We start from the raw sequence: 22,326 nt of genomic DNA on the forward strand, positions 1-22,326 counted from the left end.
TCTTCTTCTTCTTCTTCTTCTTCTTCTTCTTCTTCATCCCAGCCTGTTTTACTCGATAATTTAAATGGGGCATATACACAAGCCTAAGACTAATATTAATTAGGAACAAATAAACTTTTTTCTTCGTCTTCTTAAACCCAGACTGTTTTACCCGGTAATTCATCGGTGCGTGATCTTCCTGCCCTTTATTCCAACCATGATTCGTTTCACCTCCCTTCTCCCCTTCCCGGTTGCGGGAGCCGCGGGTGTTGAGCGGGGGCAGCTCAGCACGGTGGATGTGGCTCAGATCCCGGGGAAAAACCCGGTGCACGGCCCCGTTCCTCCCCGGTGCCCGGTCCGGGGTGTCCCGTTCCCTTCCCGGTCCCTCCCCGGTGCCCGGTCCGGGGTGTCCCGTTCCCTCCCCGGTGCCCGGTCCGGGGTCTCCCGTTCCCTTCCCGGTCCCTCCCCGGTGCCCGGTCCCCGCCGCTTGCAGTCCTCCGAGCCGCCAGGGGGCGCGTTGGCGGTGCCCGCCCCTGCTGGCGGCGCTCGTGCCCGGCGGCGGAAGGACGCTGGTCCGGCACGTGCTTATGGAGCCCGGCGGGTCCCGCCGCCTCAGGTGGGGCGGACGGGTGGAGGGGTAAGGGGGGGAGGCACCGGGGGAACCCGCGGTGAGGGGGCTGAGGGGCTGCCATGGAGAACCGGAGGTACCCGCGCTACGGGAGGCCGCGGGAGTACCGGGGGAAGCCTGCGCTATGGGGGCACCTGGGAGGCACCGGCGTGAACCCGCGGTACCGGGGAAAAGGAGGCACCGGCGGGAAGCACCGATGAGGGGCCGGGGAGGTGACGAGGCGACCCCGGTACGGGGGCTGGGGAAGCACCGCAGGAATCTCTGGTACGGGCATCCGGAAAGGCTGCCGGAGTACGGGAGGACCGGGGAGGCACCGGGAGACCCGCGGTACGGGGAGGCCGAGTCGGCTGCAGTCCGGGGCCGCTGTCCCGTCCCTCACCGCCCCGCTGTCGCCCCGCAGCACGGCAGAGCAGCTGGAGGGTCACCAGGCCTCGCGGAGCCCCCGCGGGCAGAAGGATTTCGTCCCTGACGGCTCGGCCCGGCAGGCAGAGAGGCTGCGGCGCTGCTGCGAGGAGCAGTGGCGGCTGCTGTGCGAGGAGCGCCCGGAGCGCCCGTAAGTGCAGCCCCGGGAACGGCCCTTCGTGGAAGGGGTGATGCCGGCGGGCAGAGCACAGCTCGGCGCTTACGGGTGCTGTCCTGTTGGTAGCAGCAGGTGTCGGTCAGCACAGTCAGCCCCCGCAGTTTATCTGCACTCAGTGCCCGGCTGGGAGCAGCAGCAGTGCGACACAGCCTGGTTGTCCCTGCAGGAGCACTGGGACGTGCTGTGGCTTCAGAAAGTCCCTCATGACTCTTGGTTTTCACAAGTGCCTATATAATCCTGTAGCCTTTGCAGGTAGCATCCACTGCCTTCCTGGGCGTATTCCGAATTCCAGTGTCTTGTTGACACGCCTGTGTGGCCTTGTGCCACCTTGACCAGGTGTCAGTGTCCCTGCGTTATCAGTTTTGGTGGTTTCAGCCGTGCTGCCAGAATTTGGCGCTTATTACTTGTGAGACATTCACACCCACCTCTCAACACACACCTTCTCTGCTTGGCCTGCAGCTATTAATTTTTCCCTGTGAGTCCCCGTGGGTGGGGTACAGTAATTTGAGGGTGTCTTGGCAGCAGCTGAGTAATTGTATGATGCACAATCACAGAATGGTTTGGGTTGGATGGGACCTTAAAGATCGCCCCATTGGACTCCCTGCCATAGTCAAGAACACCTTCCCCTAGAGCAGGTTGCTGAGAGCCCTATCCAACCTAGTCTTGAACACTTCCAGGAACGTGGAAGCCACAGCTTCTCTGGGCAAGCTGTGTTAGTTCCTCAATAGCTACATATCCTGGCTTAGGCCATGCAAGTTGCTGTAGCCTGTGGACATGTCTGTGGTGCTGTCTGAAGACACTTTTAACTGATTGGTGATGATAAACTAGTGCTGCTAGATCCAGAGGATGATGCCTTTCTAATGCCTTGTAAACATGCCACCTGGAAATTTCCTGCCTTTTGACACCTTCCTGAGCTTGTTGTGTTTCTACAGCAGGAGCTGATTGTAGGCCACACTAGCAGTAACAAACTAATCTTTAACCTTCTCAGAGGGAATCTGGTGAAAGCTGAGTGGAAGCCAGAACAGGGCATCGTGGAGCTGAAGTCCCCTGCGGTGAGTGCTACAGAGTGTGTTCAGTACATCATCTCCTGCTGCCTCACAGATTCCTTAATTTGCTTATTGCAAAGGGAGGGAGCCTGGCTGTCAACAGGGAACAGCCAGAGCCCATCATGGATTTGTGCTCCTGTTCTAGGGCAAGTTCTGGCACACCATGGGGTTCTCAGAACGAGGCAAACAATGTCTGCTGCCTGAGGAAGCTCTATACCTGCTGGAGTGTGTAAGTAGGATGAAGTCACTGGGTCCTCACTGCTTGGAGGAGTTGTAGCAGCTGATAAACATCTGGTTCTCAAAAATTCTCAATTGTATTTCTCAAGCAGCAGTGTGTCACTGACAGAGTGTATTAGTTGGATCTGTGGCCAGTTCATTCAGCTTAAGCAGAGATCTTTGGGGTTGCTACTTGGGGTTTCTTCCCAGTATATATGGCAGAAAGAAATTTAAATGTGGCAGACAGAGTAGTGAGACCACATTGTGTTCAGTGCTTCTCTGCTTGCAGAAATGCTGCTCAGGGCTCAGCTGGATTTCTTTGCTGTAGAGAGGGGTTTTTTTGTCTCTCCACCAAAGGCTGTTATCAGCAGAATTAGTGCACTGATCTAAAGGGAGCTTTTATCCCTCACCAAAACAAATAGATTGTGAGCATCTGATGCCATCCCTTAATTCACGGCAGCAAAGGTGGGACTTTTTTACCCCGGCGTTCTGACAAATAGTTTGTAAATAAATTGATGGCAATAAAATGGTTTAGTCAGATGCTGAGTACAAGATCCCCCCAAAAGCAGAAAATACTTGTGACATGTCTTCAGCCTATATCATGGAAAAGGTGTGGTTCCTAGGCTTTTGTTTTCTTTATGAGGAAACACCATTTCAAAAAACAAAAAAGGAGGAAAAAGAGGTGTAGCCTAAAACAGCCTCCTGGAGGTAATTTGCTATTCCCTGGGAAAGTTACTTATGGGATCTCTAGGTCTGTAAAGGAAGTAAATGCTTCTGAGGAGGCACCAGTTGATGCCACCTGAAGCTTCCATTCCATTCCTCTGTTCCAGTTCTCAGTTATAAGTCATAAGTAATTTTGTTGTTGTGCTGTGTCCGGAATCACTCAGATCATCAAAGTTAAATTATCTCTGCAAGCAGTGATTATTTTATTTTGCTCCCAACTGCATCCTCCAAAGAGATGCAGGAGCTGAGAGCTGTGGGTGGGAACTTCTTACCTGGCTGATCAAACCAGGGTATGGGGGAACTGATATGGGAAAGGGACTGTAAGAAGTCCAGGTGGCACATGGGGAGAGATGGATATCATGTCAGGGAGGGTGCTGGGACCAGCTGTCAGGACCAGTGGGAAAGGTTTGGTGTGAGCTTGCATAGATTTGTTCCTGTGATTCACACCAAGCTTCTGCCCTGCAGGGCTCTGTCCAGCTCTTTTACAGAGATGTGCCCCTGTCAATCCAGGAAGCCTATGAGACCCTGTTGTGCCAGGAGGCAATGAGCCTGTCACATTACCAGGTGTGTTGGGACCTCCAGCTGTTGCAGGAGGATGAAGGCAGAAAGCCCAGCCTCTGCCATACAAGCTCTTCCAATGGCTGGAAGCAGGGTAGGATGATCTGGGAGGGAAGGGAGAAGGAAGTTATCCTCAGTTGTTCCCATTCACCTTCTTCCAGATGTTCAGTTCCTTTTTCCCCACCTTTGCTTTGAGTCCTAACCCTGGCATTTCCTCCTCTGCCAGCACCACACTGTGTTCACTCAGTCATAGTGGAACTGAAGTAAATTGTTTGTGTGTAGGGCTGTCATTTAATCCTCTTGCTTTCCTTTGCTCTAAGGTGTTCAGCCACTTGAAGCAACTGGGTTATATTGTACTGAGATTCGACCCCAGGTAACTAACTTTTCCTTCCCATGCTGCTTTCTCCTTCTGAAGACCCTGAGACTCTGTACCCACTGCCTGGCCCTATGGGATGGCAGAGAAGAGGGGTTTGGCCCTGAATTCCACCTCTTGGGAGGATTAAAGGCTAAAAGTGGCACTATACCCTTCCTTGCTTCTCCCTCCTGAGGACGTGATTTGGAACATGAAATGGGGCATGAACTGAGGGCCATCCTGGTCCCAGTTGGGCATTTTCTGTGCCTTTGGTTTCTGTATCCTGGGGGCTGAGCAGCAAGTAGTTCCACTGCCTAACCCTGCTCTCAGCCTCCGTGTTGGTCTCTCCTTCCAGCACCGTCCCATCTCCCTATGAGAGGCAGCTGAACTTGGAAAGTCACTGCAAGAGCTCTGGGAAGCACCATCGCAAGAGGAGGAGAAGTTCCAGCCCCCGGTAAGGATGTGGCCCAAAGCCTTCTCCCATCCTCTTCAGGCCACACTGGCTCAGGAACAGCTGCTTTGCTGTAGTACCTCCAGGCCCTCCTGCTGTGAATGACCTTGTTTGGCACAGTTACCCTTTACTGTCCCCACGCGGTGCAGCACTTTCCCAGAACGGTTTGCAGTGTTCTCTTTTGTCACATGTGTGCTTCATGCCAGGGCTGAGGGGCAAATTGCCCCTAAGTCCCCCAGCTGTGGTTCTGAGATGTCACAAGAGAAGGGTGGAGAGATCAGTGCAAAAGGAACATGTGTCAGGTGCCTCCTCCTACTCTTTTTTAGCAGGGGCACAGCTACCACAATCACATCCTGTATTTATCCACCTCCTCAGTCCAACTTAGCTGCCAAGACTCAACAGCAGAGAGCAGAGTCACGTGCTGGGGCTTGCACACGTCCAAAACATCACCACAAACTGACAATGAGTAATTTTGCACATAATTCTGACAGTTCCCAGGAGATGGCGTCAGCCTTTCAGAAACGGGGTGGGGAGGCTGGAGAGTCTTTGTTGACAGTAAATCACTGCCTGAGGAGTTGTGGAATTGTAGGAACTGGGAGATGAAACTGCTGGTCTAAGAACTGCCCCATCTTCTCTGGAATCAGGGTCTGAATCTCACACCAATAAGAGGTGCTGGCAGGTTTCTGCCTGGCCTGTGCTGCTTTGGCTGAAATCCATAGTGTTTGCATGAGGTGTTTGGGTCAGTGTCTGGGGTGTGGACCTGGCATGGCAGGTTGGGAACATTGTCTATACAAATGAAGGCTGGGATTCTCTTGGGCGTTGAAGTCAAACCTTATGCAGGACTTCTGAGAAGTTTAATCTGCCTTTGGCATTCACTGTTTAATTTTGGCCTGCTTTTTTCTTTTTTCATTTGTCTCACAAACAAGGAGGTTGTTGTCAAGGGTTTGCAGACCTATCTGGGGGTTCTGCCACCTTTGCTGTCCTTTCTCAGGCTTGGCAGACTGCATTCTCCCTGTTAGCAGGGAGCAGGCAGGATTTAAAAGAAAGAAAGGTCTACCACATGCTGTCCCTGAATTTTTTACTGTTCCTTTATCTTTAGGTTGCATGAGAAGAAACATAAAGTATATGAGGACCTTCCAGAAGCTGAAGAGACCTCCAGTAAATATGGAGATGACTGTGGAAATTCCATTCCTGTGGATGAAAAGCCCTTGTCAGTGCAGCCAAAGGAATCAGATGCTGGCAGTGCAGAGGGAGAGTCAATGCCAGTTCCCCTTGATAGAGGACAGAAGGACTCTCTGAGCTTCTGCAGCAGGCAGGCTGGAGAGCAGAAGGAGAGCAGCACTGGCACCCATGCACCCCGCTGGGATTTTACCACCATCACCTTTCCCAACGTGGCCTCAGACCAGCCGTGCACACATCTGCCCTCCCCTGACAGCAGGCTCCTGCCAGAGAACGTGCTGTGCAGGGAGGTGGATGCAGCTTCCTGGTGCACACGGATCAACCAGAAACAGGAGAAGCTGTCACGGAAGGAGAGGAAGCAGCGGGAGAGGGAGAGCAGGTACAAGAGCAGTGTCAATGCCGACCAGGAGGTGAGGCGCTGCTCCAACTGGCAGGAGTACAAAGCCCTCTTGCAGCAGAGGAGACAGCAGAGAGTTTGGAAACGACCATCACACCTCTGGGAGCAAGCTGTGACACCACTGCTGCGGCCAGAAGAAGTGACCTCACCAGGTAGTGGCTCTGGGAACTTGACAGGGACCATTCTCTCCTCCCAGCTCTGAGAAAGAGTGCCTGGTATGCAGCAGCAAAAGGGATGACATGGGGAAGCTGAACATCAGTTTTGGGGTCAGTACTTTGAGCAGGAGAATCTTTCTATAGCCCACTCAAGTGCCAGGATAAACAGGGCCTTGGGAGGGCTTCTAATACTTTCCCCATGTCCTGCTGTATTGCAGTCCTTCCTGCTGGGCTGTTAGGCATGTGCAGTCAGGGCCAGCAAGATCCAAAGCAACTGCAGAGTGTCTGGGCTGTGTGCTGGGAGGAGATGAGGAAGTTGAGGTCTTTGAAGTAGCCAGTGGTGACTGTGGAGCTGCCAGCCATTGTCAGAGGAGGAAGGCTCGTGGGTGGTGTGGAGTGCTTGGAGTGCCCTGGGAGGGAAATTGCTGGTCTGATCCTTTGCCGTTGCTTCTCCCTCCAGCTGCGCTCCTCCAGCAGATCAGTGTGTTGCAGCCCTCCCACATCCTGGATGGAGCCTCCCGGTTAGTATCCAGCCAGTCAGCTTGGAGCTCTTGGGGAGCGGGGAGTGTCTTGTGACTGTCCCTGCTTGTGAGGTCTGTGAGGTGCTCCCAGCAGCAGTTTGGGATCAAGGGTGACAAGAGAATCTGGTGCTCTGCTCCACGTCCCCCTTGCATCTCTAGTGAGGGGGTGACATTTCCATGAAGTACCAGGTCCTGCAGCCACAGAGCCAGGGCTTTCCAGGCCAATTAGAACAGCAGAGTTCTTCTCTTATTCTGCTCTTCCCTCTCTGCACCCCAGCCAGGTATCTCCTCCAGAGGTTTGATTGGATTTCACCTGTGCCTCATCCCTGGAATCTGCTGCCATCCCTGCTTCAATGGTTATGAAACCTTGACTTTGGAACTTTGGGTTCTGCTCCTGCCTCAGAGTCTGTTTGGCTCTTGTGTGCAGTCCCTGCTGTGCTTTGCTCCTGTCTTTGTTAGTGCTGCTTCTTGCGAGGACATGGGGTCGATGTGAGCCAGGATCTTGTTGTGGTTTACTACAGGAAAGCTCTGGAAAGTGATTAAAATAATTGCAAGGTCACTTCTTTGAGGAGCGAAGCCTTTCAAGAGACCCGAACTAGTCAAAACTAGACCCAAACTAAAGGGAGTTTTTGCTCCCTCTTTTCTCTGCTGTACCCGTACTCGGCAGTGTTTCCATCCCATAGCTGTGTGGCTGTGTTCCCCTGCAGGCTGCAAGAGGACCCAGAGGCCATGAAGATAGACTTCAACGTGTATCAAGCAGACGCTGTGTCCAAGTTTAAGAAGACAAGCCCTGGGAAGCCTCATGTCAGGATGTGTGTTCGGAGGTACCTTGAGTCTTGTGCTGTTTCTGAAATTTAGCAGCTGTTGTTGTGGAAACGAACTGCTAATGATCTGTAAATGACCCAGCATCTTGTGAGCTTTACAGATCATCCGAGTGTCTTGCTTGAGGGTGGTCCTGCCCAGGATTTTTTTTTTCTTTCAGTTCCTCCTCCTTTGTTGGAGGCTGTGGTTGACGGTTCCCCCCCTTCCCGCCCCCGCCCTTGCACTCAACCCACACTATTTGGTCATCTGGTTGCTGCTCATGTCTGAGTATTACCTCGAGTCAGGAGAAAGAAGCCACAGCTTTTATGCAATGCTTGTGAAACTCAGGTAGAGCCCAGTGCTGCGGGAGCTGAATCCTCAGTCAGTGCAGATCACTGTGGGTTTCTGCAGACATGAACTTCCCCAGAGCTTTCTAGAGGCTCTGAGCCATGGGTTGAGTATTTTGATCTTTGTCAAGTGTAATGTTAAGATCACTAAGAACAGAGGGTAGGTGTCCCCTTTCTTGCTGGATCCAGAACCTGATACTTAAACTCCATGGCTAGGTACAAAGTTCAGTTTCTGCCTTTTCTCATTTTGCTTTACTAAAACTGTCCCTCTGCTCTCTGCAGCTGTAGTAGACAGAGCAAGGAAGGTGGTAATGCAGTTTTACCAAGGTATGTCATGAGCCAGTAGGATGATCCTTGTTGCATAAATATTTTCATTGATGAGCAAACAGACCCTGCAGAATTGAAGGAGGGAGAAGCAGGTCAGATGTTGATCCCAGCAACCTAAAAATCTTCCCAGCACAAAGGTATTAAGATTGCAGTGGATTGGCAATTTGCCAATATCCTTGTGAGCCGCATCTAGTGGGCACAGCATGGAGCAGTGTGCAGTTACCCTTGTTTTTGGCAAAGGATTGAACAGCTCCCAGTTCCTGGCATGCTGGGTACTCACTCTCAGGGCTGGCAGCCTCCTGCTTTGACTGAAATGGGTGGGGAGGATCACTACCAGTTCCTCAGGCCAAAGGGAGCTGTTGTGATGGCTGGCCAGCACAGCTTTGCCTCTGTGTTCCTGTTCTTTGGAAAACAACCAGGATGTTTTTTTCTCTCTGTAGCTTTGATGAGCAGATCCCATCCCTGCGGGCTTTGAAGCAGGTGACGTATCTGAGTGGGGACGTCCCGCTGGTCTTTGCACTGGTGGATCATGGAGAAATCACCTTCTATTCACTGAAGGAGTTCAAGCTTCCCGTTGATGTTAATCACTGAAGTTGCTGTCACTTGCAGAAATGGGATAAAGGGAAGAGCTTTACTCAGGGGTTGTTTTCCTGATCAGTGAACAGAGCCCGTGATAACTGGAACCTTGGGAAGTTGGCCACTTTATTGGCTGTTCACACCCACCTAGATATCTCAGGCATAATGTGTAATTTACAGCACACAGGTGTTTGGCTTAGCTGGGGCATTTCTGGGCTGAAGTACACACTGCTTTGTTCTTGAAGCCACTGGCTCTCAGCTTTTTCACCTCACAGGACCACCAGCCTGCCTTTCCTGAGTCAGCTTTTGCTGACTGTGGACCAACACTTTGTTGGTGATGCTTTTGTTACATGTAAAGAACCACTGTGCTACACCAGTGGAATGGTTGGAGTGTCACTGAGGTCAGTCAGGGACAGAATAAGCTGATCAGTGCTTGAGGCCTGAGCCTCTTGTCAGTCAGCTGTGCCAACGACCATCAGATCAGAGTCTGGTCTGAAAACGGTACAGCCATGAACTCAGTCACCTGGAGGAAGGTTTCCAGACACTTGAGAGCAGGAAACTGTGCCTTGAACACAATTTCATCACCCAGAGGTCACAGAAAGCCCCAGAGCATTGCAGACAGCAGCTTGGCCTCCTGCAGCAGCTGTGCTGAGATGCATTTTGGCACACAGTGTTAAGCCATGCTAAAATTTGACCACCACTGTCAGCACAGTGCATCTGACAGTCTCACCAGGGCTGAACTCCAGCCCCTCTCCTTCAGCCCAACATCCTCTTTCCTGGCTGTGGATCCTTGTTATTTCTCTTGCACGTGGGAGGTCCCTGAGTAAAGAAAAAAGCTACAAATTCCTCATGAGCCTTCCAATCTTCTCTCCACCAGGATATCTAGGTACCAAATTTGCTTTAGCCTCTATGCCAAAAGTGCCATGTGTCAGAAGGCTCAGTGGGTGGAAGTGAGCTAAGCATGGCTGTGTTTGATATCAAAGTTTTCAGGATTGTAATAGCAACTGGTTTAGATATGTTTTATTTGGTATTTTTAAAATTTATTGTGGAGATGTGTAGAAGGGTAAGCAATAAAAAAAATCCTTTTTCAATAGTGCAAACTCCTTGGTGTGGTTCTTAATTCCCCTAGAACTGTTAAGTTATGCAGAGGGAGACTGTGGAGGCTACTGGGACCCGAGCAGCAGCAGCAGCAGCAGCTGGTGAATGCCTGCTCAAGGTCATAGGGCCCTGTGGCTGTGTAACCCTGGTAACCCTGCTCCTACGCCTCTGTGCTTGGCTCTGTGTTCCCGGGGAGGGCAGCGTGACTCAGAGCCTGGAGGTGTCCCTACATCCGCGTGCAGTTCCTGTCGGCACACGACTCCTCTTCCTCGTTCATCTTCCTCCTGCGTGGTCAGAGGTATCATAGCCCAGGGTGCCGGGGCCCGGCGCCTGCTCCTGTTTTCACACCCGCCCCGGTTATCAGATGCTGGAAGTGGGCAGACCTCTCCTGAGGTGAGGGTCCGACGGCTCCTCCCACGCTCCTTCCTCTTCCTCCTTCCAGCAGTGCTTTGGCTCTGATAGTTCTCCTTAAAGCCGGGGTTGGCAGCCCCGGCTTGACCTCAGCGTTCTCCCAGACTGTTTTACAGATTAAAGGCAGTGGGAAGGGAGTTTCTAAGAACAGGCGCAGCCAGGAGAGCTCCAGCCTGACCCACAGGGCTCATGTTTGTCCTGGAATTAGGTCAAACTAACTCCTGTTGATTTCAATCAGTCTCATCTCCTTATGCCAAGGTGGAATTGTATCGATGAACTCTATGAGAGCCACCCAGTGAGTTTCACTGGGGCAGACTCCCTGATTCAGCACAAGACAATTACAATTTAATAACCACTGCAGAGAGGATTGAGAAACTGTGGCTGCCTTGCTCAGCACTGTAACATCTGATGGTGCCTTTACCCACCCCAGAATAGGAACATGATCCAGGATGATATTAGTGCTCCATTTTGGCCTGGGATGCTGAGCAGTGCAAGAAGAGGAGAGAACTGAATATTTAATTGAAAACATCACTTTTCGAAACATGGGTGAAATACTGTTACTAGACCCTCGTCAGAGGTAAATTCAAACTTTTGCATAGTGCACTGTGGGCAGACCTTCACCTGCTACTGCTCTCTACATAAATACCTTGTCCATGAACTGTTCCCTGTAGCAGGACACGGGCTGACTGGCTGGCTGCTGCGGGGCTGTGCCGCGAGACTCGTGTTTCTCTCTCCAGCGAAGACCTCTGCTTTTTGCCAAGTCTGCCAATTTTCCCAGGGAAGGCTGTGAAAGTTGGGAGCTCCCTCGCGGGGCTGGAGCCGGGAGGCAGGGCCTGGAGCCCGGCCCCGGAGGCCGCTTTGCCTCCCACCTTTCCCCGCCGCCCTTTCCCGGCGCCGGTGCCCGCGCTGCCCGAGCCGCGCGGTGCCGCCCCCTGATTGGCTGCAGGGAGCGTGCTGCTGAATTATTCATGAGCGCGCGGCCTCTGAGGGAGGTGGAGCCGCGGCTCGGCTTCATTTGCATGCGATGCCCCGCCCATATACACAGTGTGCATATCAGGGCTCCGCCCCCGGGGCGGTCCCGCCCCAGGCCCGCCCCGCCGCGCCCCGCCCGGAGGTGCCCGTGGAGCGAGGCCGCCGCCGCCGCGCAGCTGAAGGGAGCGGGCGCGGAGCGGAGCGCGGCCGGGGCGGCCCGGCCCCAGCCCCCGCAGGTGAGCGCCGCTCGCTGGGCCTGTGCGGGGAGGCGGGAGGGGCTCTCGGGAGGGGTCCCGGCGGCGGGTCCGGCCGGCACGGCCCCGGCAGAGCTCGCCGGGGTGGTCCCCGCCATGCCCGCCCGTGCTGGGCTGCGCGGCGGGGCCGGCAGGTGCTGGCCGGTGCCCCCGCCCCCGGGGGGGGGGGGGGGGGGGGTTCACTTCGCCGGTGCCCGGGCCCGCCGCGCTGCCTCGGGACTGCGCACACCTGAAGCCCCGGTGCACCGGGGACTCCGGCAGTGTCTCCCCGTGAAGTCGCAGCCGCGGCGCTGAGGGCTCTTGGCGTTTTGTTCGCTGTCGTGTCCGTTCCCGGGCTCGCTGCGCTGTGCCTGTCCCGGCCGGAGCGCGGGTACCGCGCCGCAGCTCCGCATCCCGGGATTCCCCGGGGGAGCTGGCGGCAGTGGCCGCTCCGGGACTTCCTGCCCGGCCCTGGAGCGGGTCCGGAGCCTCCGCGGGGCTGCGGGAGCCGCTCCCGCCCGTCCTGCGCTGCCAGATGCCCCTGCCCGCAGCTCGGCCCGCTGGGCTCCAGCGCTGCCGCTGGCTCCAAGCAGTTGTGTTGGAGAAGACAAGAACTGGAACTGCAGTGACTCCCTCGGGATAGTCTGTTAGCATTTTCTCTCTCTTTTTTTTTTTTTTTTTTTTTTTGTATGTCTGTATTAAATTCATCTTGTCACTATTACTGGTTTTTCTTTCCCCGCCCCAAAGTTGTGAGAACTTGCTGGATGAAGGAGCACGTTACTTCCAGCAGGCAGCAAACAGGTGTAATAAAACGGTGAAGCAAGTTGTTCAGCCTTTGTCTCAGGTCGCCCTTCATTGTGCCACGGGAACAGGCTGTTGCTGGTATCTTCTCTCCTGAAGCTGAACCTTGGCGTTGGAGAAAGTTTTGTGTCTTTGTGTTTAGCGTTGCTGATGGTGTAGAGCAGTAGGATCAAACTCCCGGGTCTGTGTTTCTGCAGCCAATGGCACAAAGCCTTGTGCTGGTGTGGGATAGTGACAGGGCAAGGGGGACAGCTCCACTGAGATGGTAGAAGTTAAAATTGTCCATTGTCATGTCTTGCTTGATGGGGAATGCTGCTCTTTGTAGTCCTCTGAGAGCACTTCAGTCAACTGGAATATCTGGCTTTACCAAGTCCCAGCTGAAGCTGTGTGCCCAGAGCAGCTGCCTGGTGATCTTAGCTTTGATTCGGGAAGCTGGTGCTTCTGGCAAGTGGAATGCAAAGTGCCAGTACATCCCAAAGCTCCTCCGTGCATCCTGGCACGTTCCTTGTAGGGATAGATTGACCCATGGAAGAGATGAGGATGATCTGTGCCAGCAGTGAGCAGTCCCTAATCCTGCTCAGTGCCGCTTGTAGCCTGTCAAGGGGCTCTATACAGTTCATGGTATTGGAAAGGAAGAAGAGTTCTCAAACATCTTCTTAAGATGGTGCTGAAGAACATCTTTTATTTGATTCTGAACAAATTCCATCTGCTAGAACAGCTGACCAAAGAAAAGTACTGGAGGAGTTAAACCAGTTGAGAGCCCTTTATCTTCCAGTGGCCTTCTGGTATGGTAACATAATTATTCCTGGGAATTGCTTATTGAAGAGGTGTGTCTTGGCTGACACAGAGGCTTGAGAAATGTCAAAGAGCAAGGGAGGTTTTAAACATATGTCTTTCAGTTAATACATGGCAATAAGAGTATGTGATATTGCTAGTACCATCACCTTTCTTTAAAGTACCAAAGGGGGCACTGGTTTGGTTTCTGTGCAGAAATTGTATGCAAACTCCAGTTCTCATTAAAAAGTTTCTCGTAGCTGGATCTCTTTGTGTTGCTTTATGAAGCGAATTCTTTTGTAGTTTGCTGCATGGACCCACTGTGTGTAAAGTGCTGCTCCAAAGTTACAAGCCACTTTTCTGTTTGATTCACACTTCTGAGCAAAGCATACAAAGGGTTTTGCATCATGGGCAATAATGTTGTTCAGTGCAAAGACTTTGTTGTGCTGTAGCATTTTGAAACTTCGTGTTGCCATGCCCCCATGACAAGGAGAACACAATAGGAGTCATAATGACACACAAGGTTTGCACAATTCCCAAATTCGTTGCAGGTGGGCGGTTCCTGGTAACTCCAAGCACAAGGCTGTTGGAAGTATATGAACTTGCCTGAGCTGTGTGATTAGTTCTCAGTTATTTTCAAAGTTCTTGGAGAATCAATGTGTGATATTTATTTAACACTGTTTGTGTTTTGGGAGGGCAGTCACCTGCGTGTAGTGTTGCCACAGTCTGTTCAGTTGTTCATTTCACTGTCTGTCTCTCCAGGTTCACTGAAATAAATTCTTTTGAGAGGATCTTTTAGTTTTCCTCTCTGACTACTGTATGCAAGGTGCACCTGAACACTCTCCTGTTTATGAAACTGCATGTGCTGGGGGTAGCAGTGGCTCAGCAGTTGTGTAAGGGAGATCTGTGCATGATCTCATTAAACTGAGATTAATGTTAGAGCATCTTCCTTCTCCTGGGAAAAGGAGGTGGTGTCTTACACTTGTCTCTGTGTACTGCAACTGCTCCTTCCCTTGCTGTAGCTGTTCTGCTTGGCTTGTGCTTTCTTCTTGAGTATCTGCCTTGACAGTGTGTCACAGCCAAGCAGAGTGGTAGAGATGAACAGTTAAAGAATAGCTCAGGCTTGTTTCATTGATTTCAAGCTAAAATTGTTCTTAAACTTGTCCTTTCACAGTGAGTCATGGCACCTGTAATCGATAAATGTGATAAATCTGGTATTTAAGTGATACTTAGCTATGTTCTGTTAGTGTGAAATCAGTGATGCTAAGGAAGAGCTTTTTGCTGTGCAGCTGGCCCAGCCTCTGTTCTCTTGCTGTTCTCTTACTGTGTTGTAACAGCAGTAAGGCAAACCCCTGGGTGCAGGAGAGAACCTGGTGCAGACAAGGCCATGGTAGTGACGGTTTGTTAAAGCACCACCAACTGCCTGGAGTTCAAACAAAGCTGCTTGATAAGGCCTCTTTTATTTTAGCAGGGTTGATAAAGTGTTATCAGCTGCATAGGTAGAAGTTCTCCCTTTAAGCAGGAAGGAGTGCCGAGGAAGGAATGAGAAGGAGACCTAAATCAAGGCAGGATTTAAGAGTTCTTGAGATACTTGCTGGCATTTTGAGAAGAAAGTTCTTGGACTGCATCCCATTGAAAACCTGTTCAAGTTGAGTAAAGGTTGCCAAGGAAGCACACAGATGGTACCTTGCAACTCTGCTACGTGAGCAAAATAAACTCATTATGGGTATGTTTTTGTTGTGGGGTTCATTTGAGACTACATCCACACTTAATACTGTCTACGTAGTGAAAACTTCTGACCTGGGCTTCCTCTTCTTGCAAGACTGGATTAACTTGTGTGATTGGGACTTACAACATTTTGGCTGGAAATTCCACTCTCATGGGAGGACATAAGGAAAAATTGCAACAAATTTCTGCACAGGGTAGTTCCCTGCCAGCCTTTGCCAAGCTGATGGAGAAAATGATGGAGAGTGTCTCAGCAAGCTGTGCACAGGCATCAAGATCCATTGCTGTGTGCAGAAACAAGGAAGCCACAGGAAAATGTGGAGCTCTGGGTTGGTGGCACTCAGCAGTGAGGAACAATTAATGCTGCTCTTTGGAAGGAGCATTTGTCCTTTTATTGAATATGGGTTCACATGCCACCTCTCACTGCATCTGAAATGAATGGAGCTGAGCAAGGAAGACAAAATGAAATCTGGTTGTGATGTTAAACTGCTCCTTAGTCTGATTGGAAACAGGATTTTCTTGTGCTTTCATTGCCTTTCCATATGAATTGTGAGGAGATTTTGTTTTGTGTCTGGACCTAACCCAATGGGGTAAAAAAGGGGACATGATTGTATTTAGCTGAGCATTCAGGTAAGGAAGCAGCAGGAGTTTGATAATTCAGGGCGCTCTGAGCTCTGCTATCAGGTGTCCATGTCTTGAGTACCAGCAAAACTTGGGCTGGCTCAGCCTTGGGCTATTGTTGCCTCTAAACAGCTGCACTCAATGCATCTGAAAACAAGAGAATGTTGCACATAGTTTCTGGTAAAAGACTTGTCTTTGTAAGCCTAAAGAATTGTTTCCCTGCAAAATAAGAACATTAGATACATGCAGACCTGGCATAGCTTCAGAGGCTACTGGAGAATTCCTCTCTGGCTACTGGTAGCCACAACTGTTACCAGATGGTTGTAAATGCTGACTGGCAGACAACTGCAGAGCACATGGGGCTGGAGTTTTATGTAAGACTCCAAAGGTGTGTGGGAGAGAAACTGGCCTGCTAAAATGTAAATGTGCATCTGGAAGATAAGATTATACAGATTGTGGAATCTATTTCTAGAATTGGAAGAGATACTTGCTTATTGTACTAAAACCAAAATTCTTTTCTTTGATAAGAGCCTTGTAAACTTGTGATAATAACTCTGCTTGGACAACTTGTGCTGCAGTGGATGCTGTTCCTTCTTTGCCTGTGTTCAAAACTGCTTGTCCTCTCGTCCTCTCCCATACTGTGACACTCAAAGGTTCTTTGGTCAGAAGGAAACTGATATCAGTCTGTGATAATTGAAATGTGTAACTTTTGTCGCTTGCCTTCTCTGATGCTCTCAGCCCTTCAGGGTGATGGCTCTTCAAGTGAGTTACTGCTCAGTTCACAACTACTACACTTCTTAGCCTGTTGGACAAGTTGTTGTGGGCTGGAGTGTGAATCCTGGAGCTCTTGCATAAGCAGGCTCAAACAGCGTGCTTCAGGATGCCATTAATATTTCAGGATAAAACATTCTAGCAAGGTTTTAAATGTAAAGTTGCGTCTTTCTCAAACCAAGCCCCCTCTTCTTTGCTCCTAACGCTGAGTTTGCCTCTGCTGCCACAGCTGAGGTCTTTTGTTCTGAAGTGGGGAGGGTAATTAGTAGAGTTTCTCTGTGGGTTTGCCTCGTTTAGCAGGTCCAGGATATTGATTGACAGTGGGAAAGGGTGCGTCTCCTTGGCACTTTCCTTTCCTTGTCTGGCTAAGGGCAAGTTGTGTGTTATACATGGGTGTGAGACGCTCTCCTTTCATTGCACAGCACCTTGTCACTGCTCTGTAACTTTTGCTAACTTAAATTGAGTGTAGCTTTTTGAAAATATCTACTTCTCTCAGGGATGTCTAATAAAAGAGGACTTATGGTCTGACACTATTTATGAAATTTCAGTTGAGGTGCTAAATCATTGTAGAAGTATTTACTTTCCAAGTAAACGACACTTTTATTCTTCCTCTCTTTTCTGAGGTCCTCATATATTTGTTTCTATCCATATCTTTCATCCCTGCCTGTGCTGGTGGCCCACAGACACCTGTAGCTGCCCTGCTCAGAGCCAGCTTTTCTGTGTTGATTGGTGCTGCCAGTGATTCTAAGTGACTGGAATGTCACGTAGGTGATCCTAGTAATTCTAGGGAGTAAGTGACTCAGGTGAATGATCCTCTGATCGTGTGAGCTCATGGCAGTGCTGCACAGGTGGCTGCAGATGTTGGAGTGTGAGCAGGAAAGGTAAAAGGGCAGCAGTGCAACAAAGAGGTACAAACCCAGGGAGTTTCTAAAGGGAGTTCTCAAAATATGCCTGTGGAGCATCCTGTTTATCACACCATTTCCTTCTTTTGGACCTTCACAGCTGGTGCAAGGCCTTGCTAGGAACTCTTTGAAAAACAACTCCTCAGGAGTGGCTGCTTTGGGTCGTTATCCAAAGGCCATTGTTGCTGGCAGGAGCACAGAAGCAGCCGCCCTGTTTCCAGCTGTGCTGTTCCCATCTGTACAGGTGTGAAAGCTCCTCCCCTCACTCACCTCCACCCTTTTGAAGGGTTCAAGGCTCTCTGTTCACTTGTTCCTTTGGTGCTCCTGGTCCCTCTCTTTCTCATCATCCCCCTGCTCCCCACCTCGCTGTGGGTGCATGTGAGCCTCTCCTGACCATGTATAATATCCATTCTGATCCTTCACTGCACCTCAGGAGTTCTGACCCCACTGCACACGTGTGCCGTGTACAGAGTAGCTGGCAGATTGCTCCAGCAAATTAAAATACTGAGCAAAGTGTCTGTAAACTGCAGCCTGTGAGAGGTGGCAGGCAGGAGCACTGACACCAGGGTAAGTTGTCAGGATGTGAATTCAAGCCTTTGCTCTGGAGCTGGCAGGGTTTTATTGTCACTTCGTACCTGTGCACAGGGGAGATGTGAGAGTAGGCAGCTGGAGCCTGGGATTCCCCGTGTGATTGCTGGTTTAATTCAGGTCTGATTTGTCCTGCTTGGATCCTCCTGTTGCTGTGAGAGGCTGGGACTCGCTGCTTTGTGTTCAGCTGCTCGGTGAATTGCAGGTGCGAAATTCCCTTCCCCTGCCCCCACCTCGAGCAGGGAGTTGATATTTTACAAAAGCAAGTTAATAATTAATGCAGCTCCCCTGCAGGCAGCACAGCGCCCTTTCTGCCATGCCCATGGAGAGACCTGAAAATAGGATTCTTTCTCTCTTTGGCTCAATAGCTGGAGGGTTACCTGGGGTGAAAACTGATGCTAGTCAATAATGCCTGAGCCTGGGAGTTGGCCTTTAGGTTGGGTTTGTCTGAATGTTTATGCAAATACTTCAGTTTTGCCTTTTCTTTGGATAAGGTCAACTCCAGGGATTGCAAAATGGCCAAGTGTAAAACCCTTTTTATAATCATGTTGTTTTATCTGCACTAGTTTGCTTTATCAATGTGAAAATGGAATTGTGAAGTGCTGCACCAGAGAGCTGTGCTAGACTGGTATCAGGTTTTAGTCACTCGATAGTGATGTTGTCTCAGTCTGCTCTGGCTGATTTGTTACCTGCTAAACTAAAATAAATAACCTACTTCTGTCTGCTTTCTACTCAGGCTGCTTTTGTTTATATAGGCTTTTCTTTTTTTGTTTTGTTAGGATTTTTGTTGCCAAGATACTACAGCAAGGAAGATGAGAAGGTTCTTAAGACCCGGCCACGATCCAGTGAGAGAGAGGCTCAAACGGGACCTTTTCCAGTTTAACAAGGTACGGGGCTTTCCTCAGACCTCAAAAATCTATCCTGAGCCACTGCATCCTGCAAAAGGAGGGAGAAACTACGTCAGTGTGGGTGGAAAAGTTAAATTTAGGAGAGGTGCTGGTTTGTTCTCTTTTACAGTTCTGTCCTTTTCTCCCCTGATATGCCTGAGTAGTTTCCTTTAAGCTCCTGGGCATGTTCTCAGTTCTGTCTGGCCTTTTTTAAGAGGAAGGATATTGTGATGCTGTTGAGTGCTCTTGCTGAAAGAAGAGATTTTCAGCTTTGCTATCCTCCGAGTGGTCTGTCACTTGTCCTGCTATGTGCTGGGACTGTTCCTGTTGCAGGTAGTCCTTGTTAGGAAAATAAACATTTTTCTAAAGATACACATAAGCCACAGCCTATTATTCAGCTGAAGCCAGAGTTCTTTGTCCCTAAATATGCTTTGGATTTACAAGTGTACCCCTGCTTTTAAATGTGCATTTAAAAGGCTGTGTTAGCACCTAGGCAGCACAATGGCCATTAATAATGAATTTACTATTATCTTAGTCTGAATCTGTTTCTAGGTTTTTTCCTTCCCTCTGTGAAGAAGAAATGGCAATGGCTGTGCTATCTATCCACCACTCTGGGCATTTTCCTTTTGAGCTCTGGCCAGAGCATAGTGCTTTTATCTTTGAAAATGCCTGGTATTAAATCATGGCTAGGCTAATGGCTACCTTCTCTTTCTTTGGGGAGCAGAAATATATTTGTAGGTTTTGTGTTTCCAATGTTTAAGTGAAATTTTGCTGAAAAGTGTAATGGATAAATGAAATCAGCATAGGAAATAACCTCCTTGATTCATTAGAATTGTAGTGTAGATGGATACTTGAAGTGGAACTGTGGATATTTGAGATAAATGATTTAATGTAATTGGTACTAAGCAACATCAATTCCATGCATACCTTCCTGCCATTGGGGAGACAAAGGAACTCAAGAGTGCTTTGGGTCTGTTTTCTGCCTGCTAGCACCAGGAAATCCTAGTGCAGATGCAGTAGAAAAATCAGTGAATACAGACCAGGTTTGAGTTGTTTGCATCTGGCTAAATGCAATGTCAGCTTCAGAAAAGACGGCCCAGGGATGGGTCAGAGTTGCTTATAAGCATTTAAAATTATATATACCTTGGAAAACCTTTGCTATTTTAGGGCTGGCTCTTCCTTGAATATGCCTTTCTCTTATGTTTGGCTGAGCTTTACTTGCCAGAGACACACTAATTTGGATAATGCAAAACAGGGTTGAAAGAACTAGCTTTGACAGCAGAGGGAAACTTCCAAATATATTAGAAGCTGACATCAGGACTTGTGACTCCATTTGATTCAGTCCTGAAGGTAAACATGACGTCTTGTTTCTAGGGAGACAACTACTCTGGACACTTCCTAATGGTTTACTCTCATTAACAGCTTGGTAATTAAAGGCCTTGTAAAATGCATTTGCACCTTTAAGCCACAGTAACCTGTTCTTTTCTAATAAAAATCAGAAGGGAATGAGCATTATACCAGAATCTTTTGCACTTCACTCTTTTCTTCCAGAAAAGTGAGAGTTTTTTTCTCTCAAGTCTTGTGTCTCCCATTCCAGTATTTCCAGAGATAATGGGTCATTTGAAAGCTTCTACCCTTTGATCCAATAAACATCTACTCGCAGCTAGGTAGACTGAGAAAATCTGGGAAAGTCAGACCTTAATTCTGAGCTGTTGAATGTTGTGGCTTCAAGGAGCCAAGAATCATAATGCTTTGTGTGCCAAGGCTGTCCTGGTCTAATGTGCTATTAGAGCAAGCACATTAGTGCTGGTAAGCAGGTTTTTTTCTTTTTTAACGCTTGTTATTTGAGGTCTTTGAAAGACTTCTGGTTAAGAACCTGCTTGGGAAATACTTTGTGGGCCTGTAAAGTTGCTGATCAGAGAAATTGCATGGTGGATTTGCACCTCTTCAGTGTGTGATGCGGGTCATGACTAAAGGCAAGGTCTGTACCTTAAAGGTGCTGGGGATTCCTGCCCTCATTTTACACTGAAGTTGGATATAAATGCATGATGCCACACAGAATTAGAATTAGTGTAGTGGAATGTATTTGACCACGCTGGCCTAGAATGGACTTCAATTTAGAACGTCTATTTAATTGGTAGTGGTGGATTTTTGTTTGTTTGTTTTATTCTGTCAGGTATAAATAGGCTGTGATCTTCTTAATGCTTCTCTCTTGCATTTCTGTTTTGCATTAGAGGTGGTCCAGATGGTTTTAAAGGACTCGCTGATGACTGGACTAGTGCTTCAAACTGTCTTCAAAGTTGTGTTTGTTTCAAATAAATTCTGCTAGTCACTCAGCTTTGCATATCTGTTTCTCTGTATGAGTAAGAACTTCCCATACTTGTGTGTACCTGTTGCAAGAATCTGTTTTTAGCTCAGTGGATAGAATGAAGGATAAGGTATGTGGACTTGGCAGTCTACTTCTTTGAGTTTATTCTGCTTTTGGAAGTAGTATTTGGATGCCTTTGGCTCAGTCCAAGCCCTGTAGAAGAAACATGTTCAGGCTGGCATTGTCAGACTAGATGATGGGTAACACACAGGTGAACCAGCCTGTCTTACAGCTGAATGTTACCCAACTGGGAGCATTGCATTTAATTTATGGCTTCATGTTTTTTCCCCCTGTTTTCAGGCTTCCTGCCCCTTTGCTGATGGGTGTGATGGAGAGCTTTCCTGAAATCTGAATTAGTGTCTACTCGAAGTGGAGTTAGCACATCCAGGTTTCATTGTTTCTTCAAAAGATGAATTAACAAAGGGACAGGGCTTGTATTGCTATGGTTGGGTTTGTCTCTGCTCTGTCATAAAACAGTCTGGGAGGAAAGCAGAGACAAGTGGAAGGAGGAAGACAGAGATGAATTTAATCAGCACAGCTTTAGCGTGGGCTGGGAACAACTGTTCAGTTTGGCCACGTTTTTCCTGCAGTAAATATGACTGACATGAAGCATTTCTGTCACTGCTGCTGACACCAGGCTTGCTTGAGTCTGACAAACCTGTGGAGATTGAAAAAAAAAAAATCTCTTACCTTTCCCCATAGAAACAAAGGCTCTTCTGAGAAGGAGGGCACATTGTGGGCACTGCAGTTTCTTGTTTCAGCTCTGCTGAAAGGCTCCATTGTAACCTCTGCTGCCTCCTGCCCCCCTCTCTCCCCCTTGCTGAGCTTACCTGCTGGGCAGGTGAAAGGATTGGCTGATGAAAGCTGCCGAGGGCAGCAAAGGAGGGAGCCCAAAGCTGGCTTGATGTGATTTAACAACTGGGTGCAAATGAGTGCAGGGAAAAGATCTGGGTAATCAGGACAGTGAATGTGAATGCCTGGCCCTGGTGGTGTCAAATGCAGCCAGAAAGTCACCCTGAAGCTTTTATTGTCCAGCTGTGGAAACAAATGACATAAGAGAGTTATCTTTGTTGCATCTTATGGGCATCTTGAAGATTCAGAGCTACCAGAAACCTTTACTGCTCTCCATGAGCAGCTGGGTAGCACACTGTGGTTGTTACTGATAGTTTTCTTTTGCAAATTTGTCTGTGAAATGGGGGGGGGGTACTTCAAATTTTTGGTTGAATGAAAACCTGGAGGAAAAAAAAAATCACCCTCCTATTATTATTACTGAATCATACACACTTGGTTGTGAAGTTCATAGGTCTCATACTTGAAAATTAAAGCTTTTATTGACTTG

General features: G+C 49.3%; 2 protein-coding genes across 5 annotated transcripts in view; both read left to right on the top strand.

The window, feature by feature from the left end:
* The first annotated feature begins 547 nt into the window (after nt 1-547).
* On the top strand, nt 548-9,929 carry TSEN54 (tRNA splicing endonuclease subunit 54). Of its 3 annotated transcripts, XM_088176631.1 has the most exons (12): nt 548-595; nt 1,008-1,160; nt 2,176-2,239; nt 2,379-2,462; nt 3,638-3,736; nt 4,051-4,103; nt 4,438-4,536; nt 5,633-6,261; nt 6,725-6,785; nt 7,493-7,609; nt 8,216-8,260; nt 8,701-9,929. In XM_088176631.1, exons 1-12 carry the CDS (start codon nt 567-569, stop codon nt 8,849-8,851), a joined length of 1,584 nt encoding a protein of 527 aa, XP_088032757.1. In that variant the 5' UTR covers nt 548-566; the 3' UTR covers nt 8,852-9,929. The 3 variants fall into 3 exon arrangements, with proteins under 3 accessions (XP_088032757.1, XP_088032758.1, XP_088032759.1); XM_088176632.1 differs by lacking the exon at nt 8,216-8,260; XM_088176633.1 differs by lacking the exon at nt 3,638-3,736 and having other exon boundaries at nt 553-595.
* A 1,573-nt stretch (nt 9,930-11,502) lies between these two features.
* LLGL2 (LLGL scribble cell polarity complex component 2) overlaps nt 11,503-22,326 on the top strand; it is a 32,731-nt gene continuing 21,907 nt past the window's right edge. The window contains exons 1-2 of one of the 2 annotated variants that reach the window (XM_088176394.1): nt 11,503-11,553; nt 18,512-18,619. In XM_088176394.1, coding sequence (XP_088032520.1) covers nt 18,545-18,619 — 75 coding nt within the window. In that variant the 5' untranslated portion in view covers nt 11,503-11,553; nt 18,512-18,544. The remainder of the gene's footprint in view (nt 11,554-18,511; nt 18,620-22,326) is intronic. The other variant, XM_014878212.2, reaches the window with a different exon arrangement.

This window comes from Sturnus vulgaris, chromosome 20 (genome assembly GCF_052056855.1).
Source record: "Sturnus vulgaris isolate bStuVul1 chromosome 20, bStuVul1.hap1, whole genome shotgun sequence".
NCBI lineage: Eukaryota > Metazoa > Chordata > Aves > Passeriformes > Sturnidae > Sturnus > Sturnus vulgaris.

Excerpts from the sequence above, each read along its gene's own strand:
- TSEN54 (XM_088176631.1), top strand. The coding sequence starts at position 567 with ATGGAGCCCGGCGGGTCCCGCCGCCTCAG. Across the intron at positions 2,240-2,378 it reads TGGAGCTGAAGTCCCCTGCG|GGCAAGTTCTGGCACACCAT; the intron begins GTGAGTGCTACA and ends CTCCTGTTCTAG. Across the intron at positions 8,261-8,700 it reads GGTAATGCAGTTTTACCAAG|CTTTGATGAGCAGATCCCAT; the intron begins GTATGTCATGAG and ends TTCTCTCTGTAG.